Source organism: Triticum dicoccoides, chromosome 5B, assembly GCF_002162155.2.
Source record: "Triticum dicoccoides isolate Atlit2015 ecotype Zavitan chromosome 5B, WEW_v2.0, whole genome shotgun sequence".
Lineage (NCBI taxonomy): Eukaryota > Viridiplantae > Streptophyta > Magnoliopsida > Poales > Poaceae > Triticum > Triticum dicoccoides.
The window spans coordinates 47,357,314-47,371,210 of NC_041389.1; the positions used below are offsets into that span (position 1 = coordinate 47,357,314).

The following is a 13,897-nucleotide window of genomic DNA, read 5'->3' on the forward strand; positions in this document are numbered from 1 at the left end:
GTAACGAAGAAATCGCTCGATCGTGTTCAGTTAACAGCCATCGATCGGTCGCTCGGATTCAGTAACGCGTAGCCTACAGTGCAATCGCTCGGGTTCAGTTAGAGCCCAACGCCTCGCTCGGGTTCAGTTAGAGCCAACGCCTCGCACACACGCGCGTACGTGTACGAGACAAACGCGCATCGCTCGGCCCCCGACCACCCACCGTAACCAGGAACTCCCTGAAATTTTCCTCGTCCTCGCTTCTACCACGATTTTTTCCGTCATGGACGGCCCAAAGAATGTCATGCAGCTGCGTCTCCGGCCCGCCCAGGACAAAAAGCCCATTTTCTGTCATGATTTTTTGTCATAGAAGTAGGAGCCCACCACATCTATGATGATACCGGGTTTTTTCATAATTATCATCATGGAAGTGTCATATGTATGACAGAAAAAAATTTCGTTCGGCCACGGATGTGTCTTTTTTTTGTAGTGTAGCTAGCTACCTGAAGTACTTCCATTGGCGACAGGGAGAGATTATTCCTTATTAATGGAGATTCCAGTGGCACCTATTTCTGAGTAAATAAGTTTTCCTATGTTGTTTCCCATGGGTTGTTGATGTTAGGCTACCTTAAAATCATTTGGTCCTTTATTATTGAGCTGTATTCTCTATTGTTGTTGAAATCCTTATTTTTCGGCTATATCTGGAATTTTTTATTCTCAAAATGCTATTTGAAATATAACACGATATAGCGTGTGTGGCATCTGCAGGAGGCCGACGCTATTTTTGTTAGCACACTATTTTATAATTGTTCCTCTCATGCTGCTGCTTCTATATATTGTCAGCCGTCTATTAAGTCGAGCGCCAATGGCAACGCTAACCCATGCATGCCACATGCAGGAGGCAGCCTACTTCTAGGAGCACATATATCCACTGTCTGTATGTACATGGTTGCCGCTTCAATGCCCAATTGTGGACAACCTGCCGTTCACCCAATTGTGGTCTTTGAATTCATCCTCTACTTTTCATTGTGCTTTAAGGTCAATTAAAGTGTGGATCAAAGAAATACCATGGCTTTAAGATGCAGTCCTATATATTTCATATAATCAAAATGATATCGTAGTTGGTTTATTCAAATCTTCCTAACTGATTGGACACACGTGTGTGATAGTTATTGTGAAAATTCCCCTTTGAATCAAGGCTTCAACCTTGCAAAGTAACTCAGGAGCCTCGAGCTTCAGTTCAAACAGCAAAAATCTTAAAATAACCGATGTCAAGTGTCTAGTAACGGATGAATGGTTTTAAAGAGCAATTATGAGTTTTGGTTATATTTTTGCATGGAGTTCACTCATAATCATTCATATGTTTGTGTCCAATTTTTATGAACTCAATCATGTACAAAATTCGATGTGTACTCCACTTAATTTTTGCCGAAATTGAACGCAACGACAAAGCGCGCTTCCGCTTGTAGTTGACTGTAAACCTACTATTGTCCTAGAATCATGCGAGGTGAGTACTTCCTGCTCTAAAATTACATGCTTCCAAATATAGACAATTTCGGATCAGACTAAAAAAGACCATATTTGTGCTATGGTGCGAGAGGATATTTTGCTCCAGCCATGGCCAGGTATATGACTAGTTCCTCAAGTATTCCCAATGTTAGAAGGGAGAGAGGAATTTGTTGGAATAGTTGTTCGTTGTATTGCTTGAGCCTCGTGGGCATATATATAGGAGTACATGATCATCTTGGAGTACAAGGCAAGGTAGAATAATATCCTACGCTATCCTAACTTTCCTATACAATCACGTTACTCAACATTCCCCCGCAGTCACAACGGTAGCGACGCAGACGGTGAGACTGGAGAAGAATCTGAAGACAAGCTAACGGACACCCCCCACAGTCGTAACGGTCGATGCATCACGGAGTCGTGGCTGGAGTGAAAACCGACGAGGTTGCTCAAGCAGGCGGTAGCCCTTTGTGCCGTTTGTCGATGTTGCCGAGAGCGTGGGTGGTGGAGCCGTGGTCGACGTAGCCGTGCAAAGAATGCCATGGTCGATGTCGAGTCGGGGTAGCCGGTGTCGAAGAAGTCGTCGTGAAGCCGCGGGCGCAAGGAAGCGCCGAGTTAGTCATGGGCGCGGTGGTGTCGAAGTAGTGGTGCGCCAGGAAGTAGATGATGTTGACGACGCGTCGCGCCGGGGTTGCCAACCCTGGGGACACATCATAGATGAAGGCACGCGTCGGTGTTACCAGCATCGGGCATGCGTAGTCGGACGAAGACGAAGTTGACGAAGCAGCGCGCCAGGCTTGCCAAGCCCGGCGACACGTCGTGGACGAAGGCACGCGGCGGTGTTGCCAGCACCGGGCATGCATAGACTGGGACCTGCACAAGCTGTACGCCATATCGAAGAAGTCGGAGAGGCCAGCAGAGAAGGACTCGACGACGGCTGCGGCGCCAATCGGCGCGGGGCCAATGTCGCCCGCGGTTGTCGGAGTAGATGAAGCGGTCGGGGTAGATGACGGCGACGCTGACGACGGGCTGGTGCTGGATGAAGACGAACGGGGTGGATGGGTGGCGGCGGCTACAGGGGTAGCGGCGGCGGCGGCCGAAGAAGAGCGGCGGCGGCGGTTAGGTTATGAGCGCGACGGCGATGCTCGAAGTAGGCGAAGAATCCAGACAACGTGACGAAGACCGGCGCGAACGGTGGCGTTCCCGCGCCAAAGGAGGTGGTGCGGCGCAGGCCATGGGAAGTCAATGCGCGGGGACGGAGGTGGACCACGGGCCGCGGCGCTACGGCCCGAAGGGGCGACGCAGCGGCGGCGGGCAGGTCGGGGCGACAACGGAAGACCTCGGGACGGTCGCAGGGACTGCGGGCCGCGGTGCTACAGCCCAAAGGGGCGGCGCAGCGGTGGAGCGCGGGGTGGTGCAACCGCGTGGACAACCTCGAGACGGCGGCGTGGACCGCGTGCCACGCTCGCTACGGCCCGATGGGGTGATGCGGCGACAACGCGAGGGTCGGTGCAGCCACGAGGACGGCCTGGAGTGGGCGGCGTAGACCGCGGGCCGCGGCACTACGGCCTAAAGGGGCGACGTAGCGGTGATGCGGGTCGGTGCAGCCGGGAGAAGAATCACGGGGCGGCGGTGCTGCGACCCGATGGGGCCACGCAGCGGCAGCCCGTTGCTCGATCGGCGGAGGGGCGCGCTGAACTCGCAGACGATCTTCACGGGACCTGCGGAGGCGCACGTAACTGACGGGCCAGGTCGGTCGCGCGGCGTAGATGAGGCGGATTGCGGCGGCGAGCGGGTGATCAAGCCGATCGTGCGCGAGGTCGAGGACACCGCTTGGTGGAGGCGCGGTGGCGGCAGAGTCCGAGATGAAGTCGGCGACGGCGGGCGGCAGGGCGGCTATGATTGGCCGCTGCATGGCGCGAGGCCACCTGGTTAGGGTGATGCAGGAGTCCCAGTCGAAGCGGAGCGGTGACGGCCGGCGTAGATCGACGGGCAGGCCGGCGCGCGAACGGCGATGGTGAATGGCCGCCGCATGACGCGAGGCCGCCGGCTCGGGGCGACCGGCGGGAAGACGCACGGGCGACGCGCGAGGCTACCGGCTCGTGGCGACCGGCGGGCAGACGCGCGGACGACGCGCGAGGCCGCCGGGTCGGTGAAGGAGCCGGTCGGCCGCGCCGGTGTCGTAGTAGAGGCACGGGGTGTCGACGACGGCTATGGGTGACGCAAACCGATCCAGTGGATCGAAAAACCAAAAAGTAGACGCCGATCAATGCGATCGACGAAAGAGAGAAAAACCTAGATCAAAGGATCGGGAAAAAGACTCTCTAGGGCAGCCGGCCAACACGGCCGGCGGACGAACCCTAGGTACGGGCGGCGCGGCCCCCGATGGCGGTCATGGAGGCCGACCGCCCCGGGGGCGGCGCGCAGGTGCGGAAGCGGCGACGACTAGGTTTAGGATCGACTTGCGATAGATACCATGTTAAAAGGGAAAGAGAGGATTGATGGAATAGTCGTTCGTTGTATTGCTTGAGCCTCGTGGGCATATATGTAGGAGTACATGGTCATCTTGAAGTACAAGGCAAGGTAAAATAATATCCGACGCTATCGTAACTTTCCTATACAATCACGTTACTCAACACCCAAGGCCTATCATTCCTGAATGAGTTGTTTTTTTAGTATAAGACATGATAGAGAAATCTAGAGAGATATCTTATTGCATGCTAGCCAGTCAATAGTTGAGGAGGTTCTTATAGTATACAGATGTGTGCTCAATTGAGCAAGGGAGTCAAACGAGACATGGTAGATGAATCCAGGAAGATGAAATGGGATGGTAAAGTAAGAGATGACACGCCATAGTGAATGAGGATTCTTTTGTGATGATATATAATGTGAATCCTAAAGTAGTGAGTAGAGGCGATCTAAACTCATCAATGTAATATGCACAATAGAAGATATCTGCTATGGACCCACAATGATACTAAACTACTAATATGAGTGACTCCTTCACTAATAAAAATAAGGTTCATTGGCCTACATTACTAATATTAGTATGCCCACCAGTGAAAAGAAATGTGCTAATTAAGATTCGTGGTTAGCCTCATGAACCCCTTTGTAAGTTTTGTAGACTGCACAAGCAAAAATATAAAGCAATTTTGTGTGCTCTGCGCATTCATCAAGCTCTCCTTATAAATGTTTTGTTGTCGTAATAATGACCTCAATGCCTTGCCTCTCAATAACATTACTATCATCCGATGATTCATTTTTACTCAAGGTGTGCATCAAATCATTTTACTTTAACAATCAGAACACACATCAAAGTTCTGCATCCGTTCAAGTCCATCATTGCCATTGTGCCACTCCATCCTTGGCACCCCACATTGACCCAACTTACATCGCCGACATTGCCAAACAAAAGCTAGTGTGGTAGCCCCTCTCTAACCATTGGCATGTGCACCGTACTAACTATGATCTATTATGTGAGTTATCATAATATCCATGAAACAAAAATTAACTTATCTCTCAAGCGTCATTAACTATTTTTGGTTGCCCCTATTGGCTAACATAGAATCCTATCTAATAACAATCAACTAAGACCATGGACAAGCAAATTTGGTCCATTTGGTGCACAAAGTTGATATGCCACACATTCTTTCTCATTCGTGACACCTCCATTTCGGAGACCGCCAACTGGGAGACACATTCTTCCTACCTATTACACATTCTTTCTATCCATGAGACAATTGATTTATTTTTTTCTACTTTGAACGGTGCTTCCTGGTCGACACAGTTATATGGATGACCCTCGCGAAGAAGATATCAGTGACCCCCAATTGATGGAGTATTGTCTTGGGAGGGGAGTTCAAAGTTGAACTTGGAAGTGCGAAAGAAGGTCAAGCTCCTGTCATGGATCCATCACTTAGGGGCGACCAAATTAAACCGTCACTCATTGGACATAAAGAGGGATTTCTAAAATTAAATTACTGACAGGCATCTATTAAACAAATTATCTAAGGGGTGGGTATCTTTTACACATATCACAATGGGAGTTATTTATCCAAAACCACCACACTTAGGGTTAGGGTAACAACTCGATACCACATTCAAGTCAGGGCACAAAAAACCATCAGAAATGCGCCTAATGCGTAACGCGGAGCACTGATGTTGGAATTTAGTCGCGAAAACAGCGAAACCGACAGATGGGGCCCGCATGTCAGGCTGACGTGGCGTGCTTATGTGGACAATTTGCTGAGTTGGACGAGGGTCCCGCCTATCAATGACTCAAGTGTTTATCTCTTTTCCATTTTTTTTCTTTTTCTCCTGGACATTTTCTTCCTGGGCATTTCAACAAACAGGTAACGGGCGCTTATCTACACACTGCACGCCGTCGGCGCCGCTCACCACTCCTGCCGGTCAACGGTCATCCGAGACCTGGCTGCCGCCGTTGTCAAGCCGCTGGAGCTCACTTGCCGCCCATTTATTTTCCTTCCTCCCTGATCTCTCTCTGTCTCAACTAGGAGCCAACTACCATGCCTGCTACCATGGATGAACTGGACATGCTCGCGGAGCCCCATCGTCGCCGCTCTGTCATGTCATCGCTGCACTGCCCCATCCTTCTGCAGCGCCTGGATCCGGTGACTTTTGGTCAGCAACTCGCGCGCGCCATGATGGAGTGGCATGCCCGCGCCTGCCGGGAGGCCCTGGTCGTGCGCGCCGTCATGGAGCGGCATGGCCACGCCCATGCTCGCGGCGCCCGCTGGGAGGCCGTTGCCGCACGTGCCGTCGTGGAGCGCCATGGCCATGCCTGTGCTCGCGGCACCCGCCGGGAAACCTTGGCCACGCGCGCCGTCAAGGAGCACCATGGCCACACCCGTGCTCGCCGTGGCCGCTAGGAGGCCATGGCCGCGCATGTGCTCAAGCAAGCAGCAAGTGGCGGCGGAAGCAAGAACACACGGGAACAATTTTCAAGTAGTCATCCTCCTCTTAGACTCGGCGTCGGCGCCAGGCAGGGGGCTGGGCGGTGGGGCGGTTTCTCACCGGATCCAGGCGGTCGCTGGTGCTCGATGCTGCATCTGCCTTCATGAAGGTAGATCAGGGTCCAGCAGGTCCGCTCAGCACAGAAGGTAGGTCGTTGTGGTTGCCGGTGGTGGGGTGGCTCGCCGGGGTTGGACTCCGTCGGCGGCGCGGGATATGGTTGTCGGTTTTTTCTTTTGACATGAAGAGAGGGGAAGAAGATATGCATCGGACATGTGGGGCCTTGTGCCACCTCAGCAAATTATCCACATAGGCAGGCCATGTCAGCCCGACAGGTGGGGCCAATTTATCGGTTTTGCTGTTTTCATAGGAAAACCAAACAATCAGTGCTCCAGGTTACGCGTTAGGCGCATTTCTGATGGTTTTTTGTTCCCTGACTTCATTGTCGTACCAAGTTGTTACTCTAACCCCAAGTGTGATGGTTTTGGATTAATAACTCTCACAACGGGAAACTCTTGGTGATAGCGATATCTTTTGTCGTCTAAAATGGGTAGTTATGTATAATTATTCCTTAATTTAATGAGTTTTGCTCGAGTACCCCCTCCCCACCACCCCTAAAAGTTTACAGGACTCTTAAAGTTACTTTTTAAAGTAGTCTCACACATTCATGATTATCTAATTCTAATCCTTATTTTCTCAATGGATCAAACAAGAGATCAAAATAATCTAATCTTTTTTATTGAAGGGTTAATTTCTGATATTCACCTTAAATCTACATCCAAATCTGTGAACTTTTTTAGGGGGTGCACCGAAGCAAAACTCTAATTTAATACACCTATATCTATTTGATCAAGTAAGTTATTAATTAATTACACCTATGCCAGCATACTTTTGGTGTGACTTATTTCCTTGATTGGACATTGAGTGCACAACACTAGTAGTGTGGCACAGTGGGTGGATCACTCAAATGCAGGTAGTATGAAATAGACGCTTCACCAATACAGACACGGAGCTGCCCCGGGCGGCCCGGGCTCCTTTATGCATGGTTGGTTTCGTTTCAATTAGAGTAATAATCATCTGCACTGTACGTGGGATGCTTCTCACTCGCATGCAGAATAAGAAACATCTCTTTTTTTTATGAAGAGAGCAAAGATAATTTAGCGCCCTCAATTATTTGCCTCCAGCTGCAGTTATGGTCGGCTTAACAAATTCGATCAGATGAAGGAGAGGAGATGGGCGTGTGGACGAGATGGCAAATGCCCACACACCAGCCCTTGTGCGTGACTGAAAACTGGTGTGTGGGTGAACTGCTAAACGCCCGCACACCGGCCCCTCCGTGTGGTAAAACGGATGTGTGGGCGAACTATGTCACACACCACACACACGCCTTGTCCTACGTGGCACAGAAAATTAGCCAGATTGTGCCAACATTCGTGCATATAGTACTGGACGGTGATGGATGCGTGTGGTCGAGATGGTCAACTCCCACACGTGTGGGCGTTAACATTTCCGTAATTTAATGAGTTTTGCTCCAGTACCCCCTCCCCACCCCTACCCCCCACCCCCTAAAAGTTTGCAAGACTCTTAAAGTTACTTTTAAAAGTACTCTCATACATTCACGATTATCTAATTCTAATCCTTATTTTCTCAATGGATCAAACAAGAGATCGAAACAATCTAATCTTTTTTATTGAAGGTTAACTTCTAATATTCACCTTTAATCTACACCCAAATCTGTAAACTTTTCTAGGGGGTGTACCGAAGCAAAACACTTATTTAGTACACCTATATCTATTTGATCAAGTAAGTTATTAATTAATTGCACCTATGCCCACATACTTTTCTTGTGACTAATTTCCTTGATTGGACATTGAGTGCACAACACCAGTAGTGGTGCACACTGGGTGGATGACTCAAATGCAGGTGGTAGGATAGGTGCTTCACCGATATAGACATGGAGCTGGCCCGGGTGGCCCATGCTCCTTTATTCGTGGTTGGTTTGGTTTCAATTAGAGTAATAATCATCTGCATTTTGGTTTCCGTCTGATTTTTTGTTAATTAACTGAATAATTCTCTTCTGCTTAATTAATTGATGAGACGGACTTTTGTCTCTGTTTTGGAAAAATAATAATCATCTGCATGGGATGCTTCTCACTCACATGTAGAATAAAAAACATCTCATATTTAGGAAGAGAGCAAAGATAATTTAGCACCCTCAATTATTTGCCTCCACCTGCAGTTATGGCCGGCTTCACAAATTCGATCAGATGGAGGACTAGCTCGTCTCTCTCCGCTCATGCCGTTGCTTTCTGCACTACATCTGTATGTATACGGTTAGAGAGGGGGAGAGAAATTTCAATCCTCCTTGTATACGCCTCTCTCTCTCTCTCTCTCTCTCTCTCTCTCTCTCTCTCTCTCTCTCTCTAAAAGCAAGATCCCATACTCTTCAGCTGGCTTATTTATACGGCGGGCCTCACCTCCTCTGCTTCCTCCACAAGTGCAGCCGCAGCCACACTAGCTACGTACTTTGCCTGACTCCTCCAGTTTCATGTGTGTGCCAGCTTCTTGGTGCTTGCATAGTGATCGATGGACGACGCAAACAAGCCTCAACGGCCGCAGCAGCAGGAGGAGCAGAAGCCCATGAGCGAGGACAAGACGACGATGATGAAGGTCTTGTCGGAGGACGGCGGTGGCGAGGCCGAACCGTCGTGGGAGTCCGGGGACGGCGACGCCGCCGACCACAACCACCGGGGATGGAAGGCCATGCCGTACGTCATAGGTGATTGTCACTACATCCCAGCTATCTGTTTTCCCTGCATGCACATGTCACATCTTCTTTTCGATCTCCCGCTGAATTCATTGCTGCTCCTATTGTTTTTCTTGACCTGGATCTCAACAAACTTTGTTCATGCCATCGTAAATGAACCGAAAAAGCAGACAGCAAAGGCGTGCAGGACAAGTAGGGACGGAGGGTGACAATAATTCAGTTAGTTGCTCACATGTATCGCGCCATGCCATGCCGTGCCGTGCCATGTTTACCTCTATCTCTTTGCGTTGCTTCATTGAGACGATGGGTGAGTGCCCACAAATCAGCAACCCAGGCCATGTGTGTGTGGTACCGTGATTTGCACCCAGCACGTCCAAAAAGGGTGCTATGCAGTAGTACATGTCAATGCCATGTATACTTCTCCTCATTCTTGACCACGAAATGCAAAATACTGTAGCCCCTAGTTTTTCTAAGCAAGAGTTCAAAACAATATTTAAAAACGGTAACAAAATCCAAAAAGATTTTATATGTACATATATAGACATGAACTATATTTTAGTAAAGAAAATCATCAAAACATCGCTTTACGTAAAAAGACACATATATCTAGTAAAAATGAATATATATTCATGATATTATGGATCCACACACATTTGCCTTTTACTGTAGCTTACAAATTAGAATATTTTAAATAAAATTTTACGCACATGTAGAACCCAACTATAGTATGTGGAATGTTTTCAGAGTTTTTGTAACTCCTAAATATAATTCGCATATTTGAACGGCGCTGGGCTCCATGCCTATATACTGAAATGGGTGATTTTGTTTCCAAAATACTACTCCTACGACAAGCGAAAATACAAAGGTGAACATGGATGCGCGCGCGCCCGCGTGAATAGTAAATTCACAAAAAATACTAGAAAAAATTAAAAATTTCTGAAATTTCGGTATAAACCTAGTCGATCATTCTACTGACGTGTGAAGTTTCATGATGTATTGACACCCATGGTATTCTTAGTGAACAAAAATAAATGCGATCATACTATCCATTAAACATTGTTTCTTAATATAGCTTCGATTAGCTTCGATTTTGTCATTTTTACCCAGATTACCACGGATGTGATTTCTTCGGGAAACTTCATATGCGAGTATACCGGTTGACTATGTATATTAAAAAATAAATTCAGTTTTTTTAACTTTTTTCTAGCAATTTTTCGATTTTACTATTGATAAAGGGTGCGCGCGCGCCCATGTTCACCAAATCCGCGTCCTACAACAAGTCACTATCCCAACAATTTTACTTCCATTCCTTGTTTTCATCGTGCAATTTTTTTTGGCAAATTGCACATTTCATGTGGTAGTCGAACCTCCTTTTTTTTCTAAAGAACTTTATGTGGTGGAAATTACACTTTTCCCCTTCTTCCGGGGTGGTGATTTTGGGTTTTCTGTTTTCTACACTAATATTGTAGACTCAGAAAGGGATTGTATCCGGTTAACCATTTCTCTTTGAAGGCAAGACATAAGTGCTAGAAATTATTCACAATAACTATTTTAATGATTTATATTAGCAGCAGTTCATATGCACACTTTGTTAAAAAGAAATTCATGATCATATTTTCTACATAAAATAAATCGAAGATTTTTAGTCAGAGTCCAAATTATGGGCAAGACAGATGTCTACAAAGCCGTTTAGTCTTCAAACAATTAGCAAGCCGAACCCTTTATAGTCAAAGTCGACAAAGTGACATTTGTTTGTAACTTCTTCTTCCTCAACTATCTATTGTGGTTCTCTCACAACTCAAGAACACACACACATGAAACTCAAACACACACACACACACACACACAACACAAGCACCAAGGAAGAGCACAAACGGCTTTGCAATGAGGCACCTTCCTTGGCTCCATAAAAGCTACATCTTTTCTCCAGCCACTTCTTCATTGACTCAAAGTGATATATACATATACACATAGGAGGTTTGCCTCACGCATGCACTAGCCAGCCACCATACTCGGCTCCACTAACATCACGTACGTGCACGACCCGGCTAACAGATCCTTGAAATACTCCATGATCTGTACGACCGGCTAAGCAGCTAACATCTCATATGCATCCGCCAATAATTAACTCCACTAACCAACTCCTGGACTCACTCACGTAGACAACTAACTCAACGACCTGGCCATCTCAGATCACTAACATGCAACGCACACATGTCAAGATTAATTCCAACAACTTGGACATGTTTCTCTAAATGGCAGCTGAATTTGACAAAAATAAATGTTATTTATTTTCAAATTTAATTTTGAGTAGTGAGTGTAGTGTGTGATGGGTTTGTTGAATTACCTACCAAGCCAGTGTACACACTAAATTGAAGTGAAATAAGTTAGTAACAATGAAATGGATTGTCTGTTGCAGGGAATGAGACATTCGAGAAGCTTGGTACGATTGGGACGTTGTCGAACCTGTTGGTGTACCTGACGACGATATACCACATGCCCAGCGTCAAAGCCGCCACCCTCCTGAATGTCTTCTCCGGCACCAGCAACCTCACCACGGTCTTTGGTGCCTACATCAGCGACACCTACCTTGGCCGCTACACCACCATCACTGTAGGCACCGTCTCCTCCTTCATCGGCATGCTCATCCTCACCCTCACAGCTGCCCTCCACTCCCTCCACCCTCCGACGTGCAGCTCATCCAAAGGGAAACAATGTCAAGGCCCAACTGACACCCAGCTTGCCGCACTCTTAGTGTCCTTCTTCTTCCTTGTCGTCGGCGCGGGCGGCATTCGGCCCTGCAACTTGGCCTTCGGGGCCGATCAGTTCGACCCGCGGACCGCCGACGGCCGTCGTGGCATTGCTAGCTTCTTCAACTGGTACTACTTCACCTTCACCATCGCCATTATGATCTCCGCCACCGTCATCATCTACCTCCAGAGCAACGTCAACTGGGCGCTGGGCCTCGCCGTGCCCGCCGCGCTCATGGGCCTCTCGTGCGCTGTCTTTATCATGGGAACGCGCCTCTACATTCGTGTTCGGCCCGAGGGCAGCCCATTCACTAGCTTTGCCCAGGTCCTCATCGCTGCCACTCGCAAGCGCCACCTCCGGCAAGCTCTTGACACCGAGGCCGAGTTGTTCGACCCGCCACACAGGAGCAAGCTCGTCTCCAAGTTGGCGTACACCAACCAGTTCACATGCCTGGACAAGGCGGCCATGCGGACCCCCGAGGACTTGCTATGCGCTGACGGGAAGACGCCGGTGCACCTGTGGCGGTTGTGCACGGTGCAACAAGTGGAGGAGGTGAAGTGCCTGGCACGCATCATCCCGGTGTGGTCGGCAGGGATCGTCTACTCTGTGGTGCTCACCCAGTTGGGCACCTACGTCGTGCTCCAGGCGGCGCAGACCGACCGTCGGATCAGTAACTCCAGCAGCTTCCAGATCCCACAGGGCTCATTCATTATCTTCCAGATGCTAGCCCTCACACTTTGGATCCCCATCTACGACAGGTTCGTGGTGCCGGCACTCCGGCGCTTCACCGGGCGCGAGGGTGGCATCACTCTGCTCCAGCGAATCGGCGTCGGGCTGGTGCTCTCTGTGGTCACCATGTTGGTGTCAGCGGCGGTGGAGCGCCGACGACGAAGCATCGGCTCATTGATGCCTTGGTTTTGGCTGGTGCCACAGCAGCTGCTGGCTGGGCTGTCGGAGGCGTTCGGTGCAATCGGACAGATCGAGTTCTACTACCGGCAGTTCCCGGAGAACATGCGGAGCGTGGCGGGGGCGGTCACCTTCCTGGGGATCGCGGTGGCGAGCTACGCGAGCGGTCTAATGGTGACGGTGGTGCACAGGGCAACGCGGCGGCGGGACGGGCGGCCGGACTGGCTGGCTCAAGACTTGGACGAGGGCAGGGTGGACCTATTCTACCTTGTCACGGCCGCCCTCGCCGCAGTGAACGTCGTCTACTTCATGGCATGTGCGAGGTGGTACAGGTTCAAGAAGTCCGGTGATGACGCCCACGCCAGCGACGACGTCGACCTCGATGAAAGCCCCAAGAAGGCTGCGAATAATATGACGCCGGTTTAGATTAGTGCGTGATGATTATCGTCAAACCACATGCTACAAAAACTATATGCACGCATGATTACTACTTACATGCAAACAGTACGCTAGTAACATATTCATTTTATATTACTATATATGGGCTAGGTATTACGATCAGTTGTGATATGCGGTGGGGGCGCTACGGGTTGGTTTGATCAAGTGTGGCGTTGTTAACCAAGGTGGGGTTGCCCGCATGATGGGTCTGAGCGCAGAATAAGTCATTGTACGCGCTGGCATAGTTTAGCGGTCCTATATATATATATATGATAACACCCTTAAGAGTCTTATTCTGCACATCGCTTTCTTATTCTGCTAACACCCCACACCGACCCGCATCCTTGTGCCCGCAACAGCAACCCACCCCACCCCACCTCCTTCTGCCCGCAACAGCAACCCACCCCACGTCCCCACCCGGCACCCACCACCTTCTCCTCTGCGCCGGCCCACCCCAAACCACCATCCACCGCCGGTTCCCCCATCCTCCGGCGCACCACCTCCTTACACACCTTCCCGCCGACGCCAACTCCTCCCACCTCCCCCAGCCACCCCAACCGATGCGCCACCACGCCCCTG

General features: G+C 49.5%; 1 protein-coding gene across 1 annotated transcript; it reads left to right on the forward strand.

Moving 5' to 3' along the window:
• The first annotated feature begins 8,852 nt into the window (after nt 1-8,852).
• LOC119307277 (protein NRT1/ PTR FAMILY 2.11-like) lies at nt 8,853-13,611 on the forward strand. The gene is made up of 2 exons (XM_037583356.1): nt 8,853-9,235; nt 11,643-13,611. Exons 1-2 carry the CDS (start codon nt 9,043-9,045, stop codon nt 13,304-13,306), a joined length of 1,857 nt encoding a protein of 618 aa, XP_037439253.1. The 5' UTR covers nt 8,853-9,042; the 3' UTR covers nt 13,307-13,611.
• The last annotated feature ends 286 nt before the right edge of the window (nt 13,612-13,897 follow it).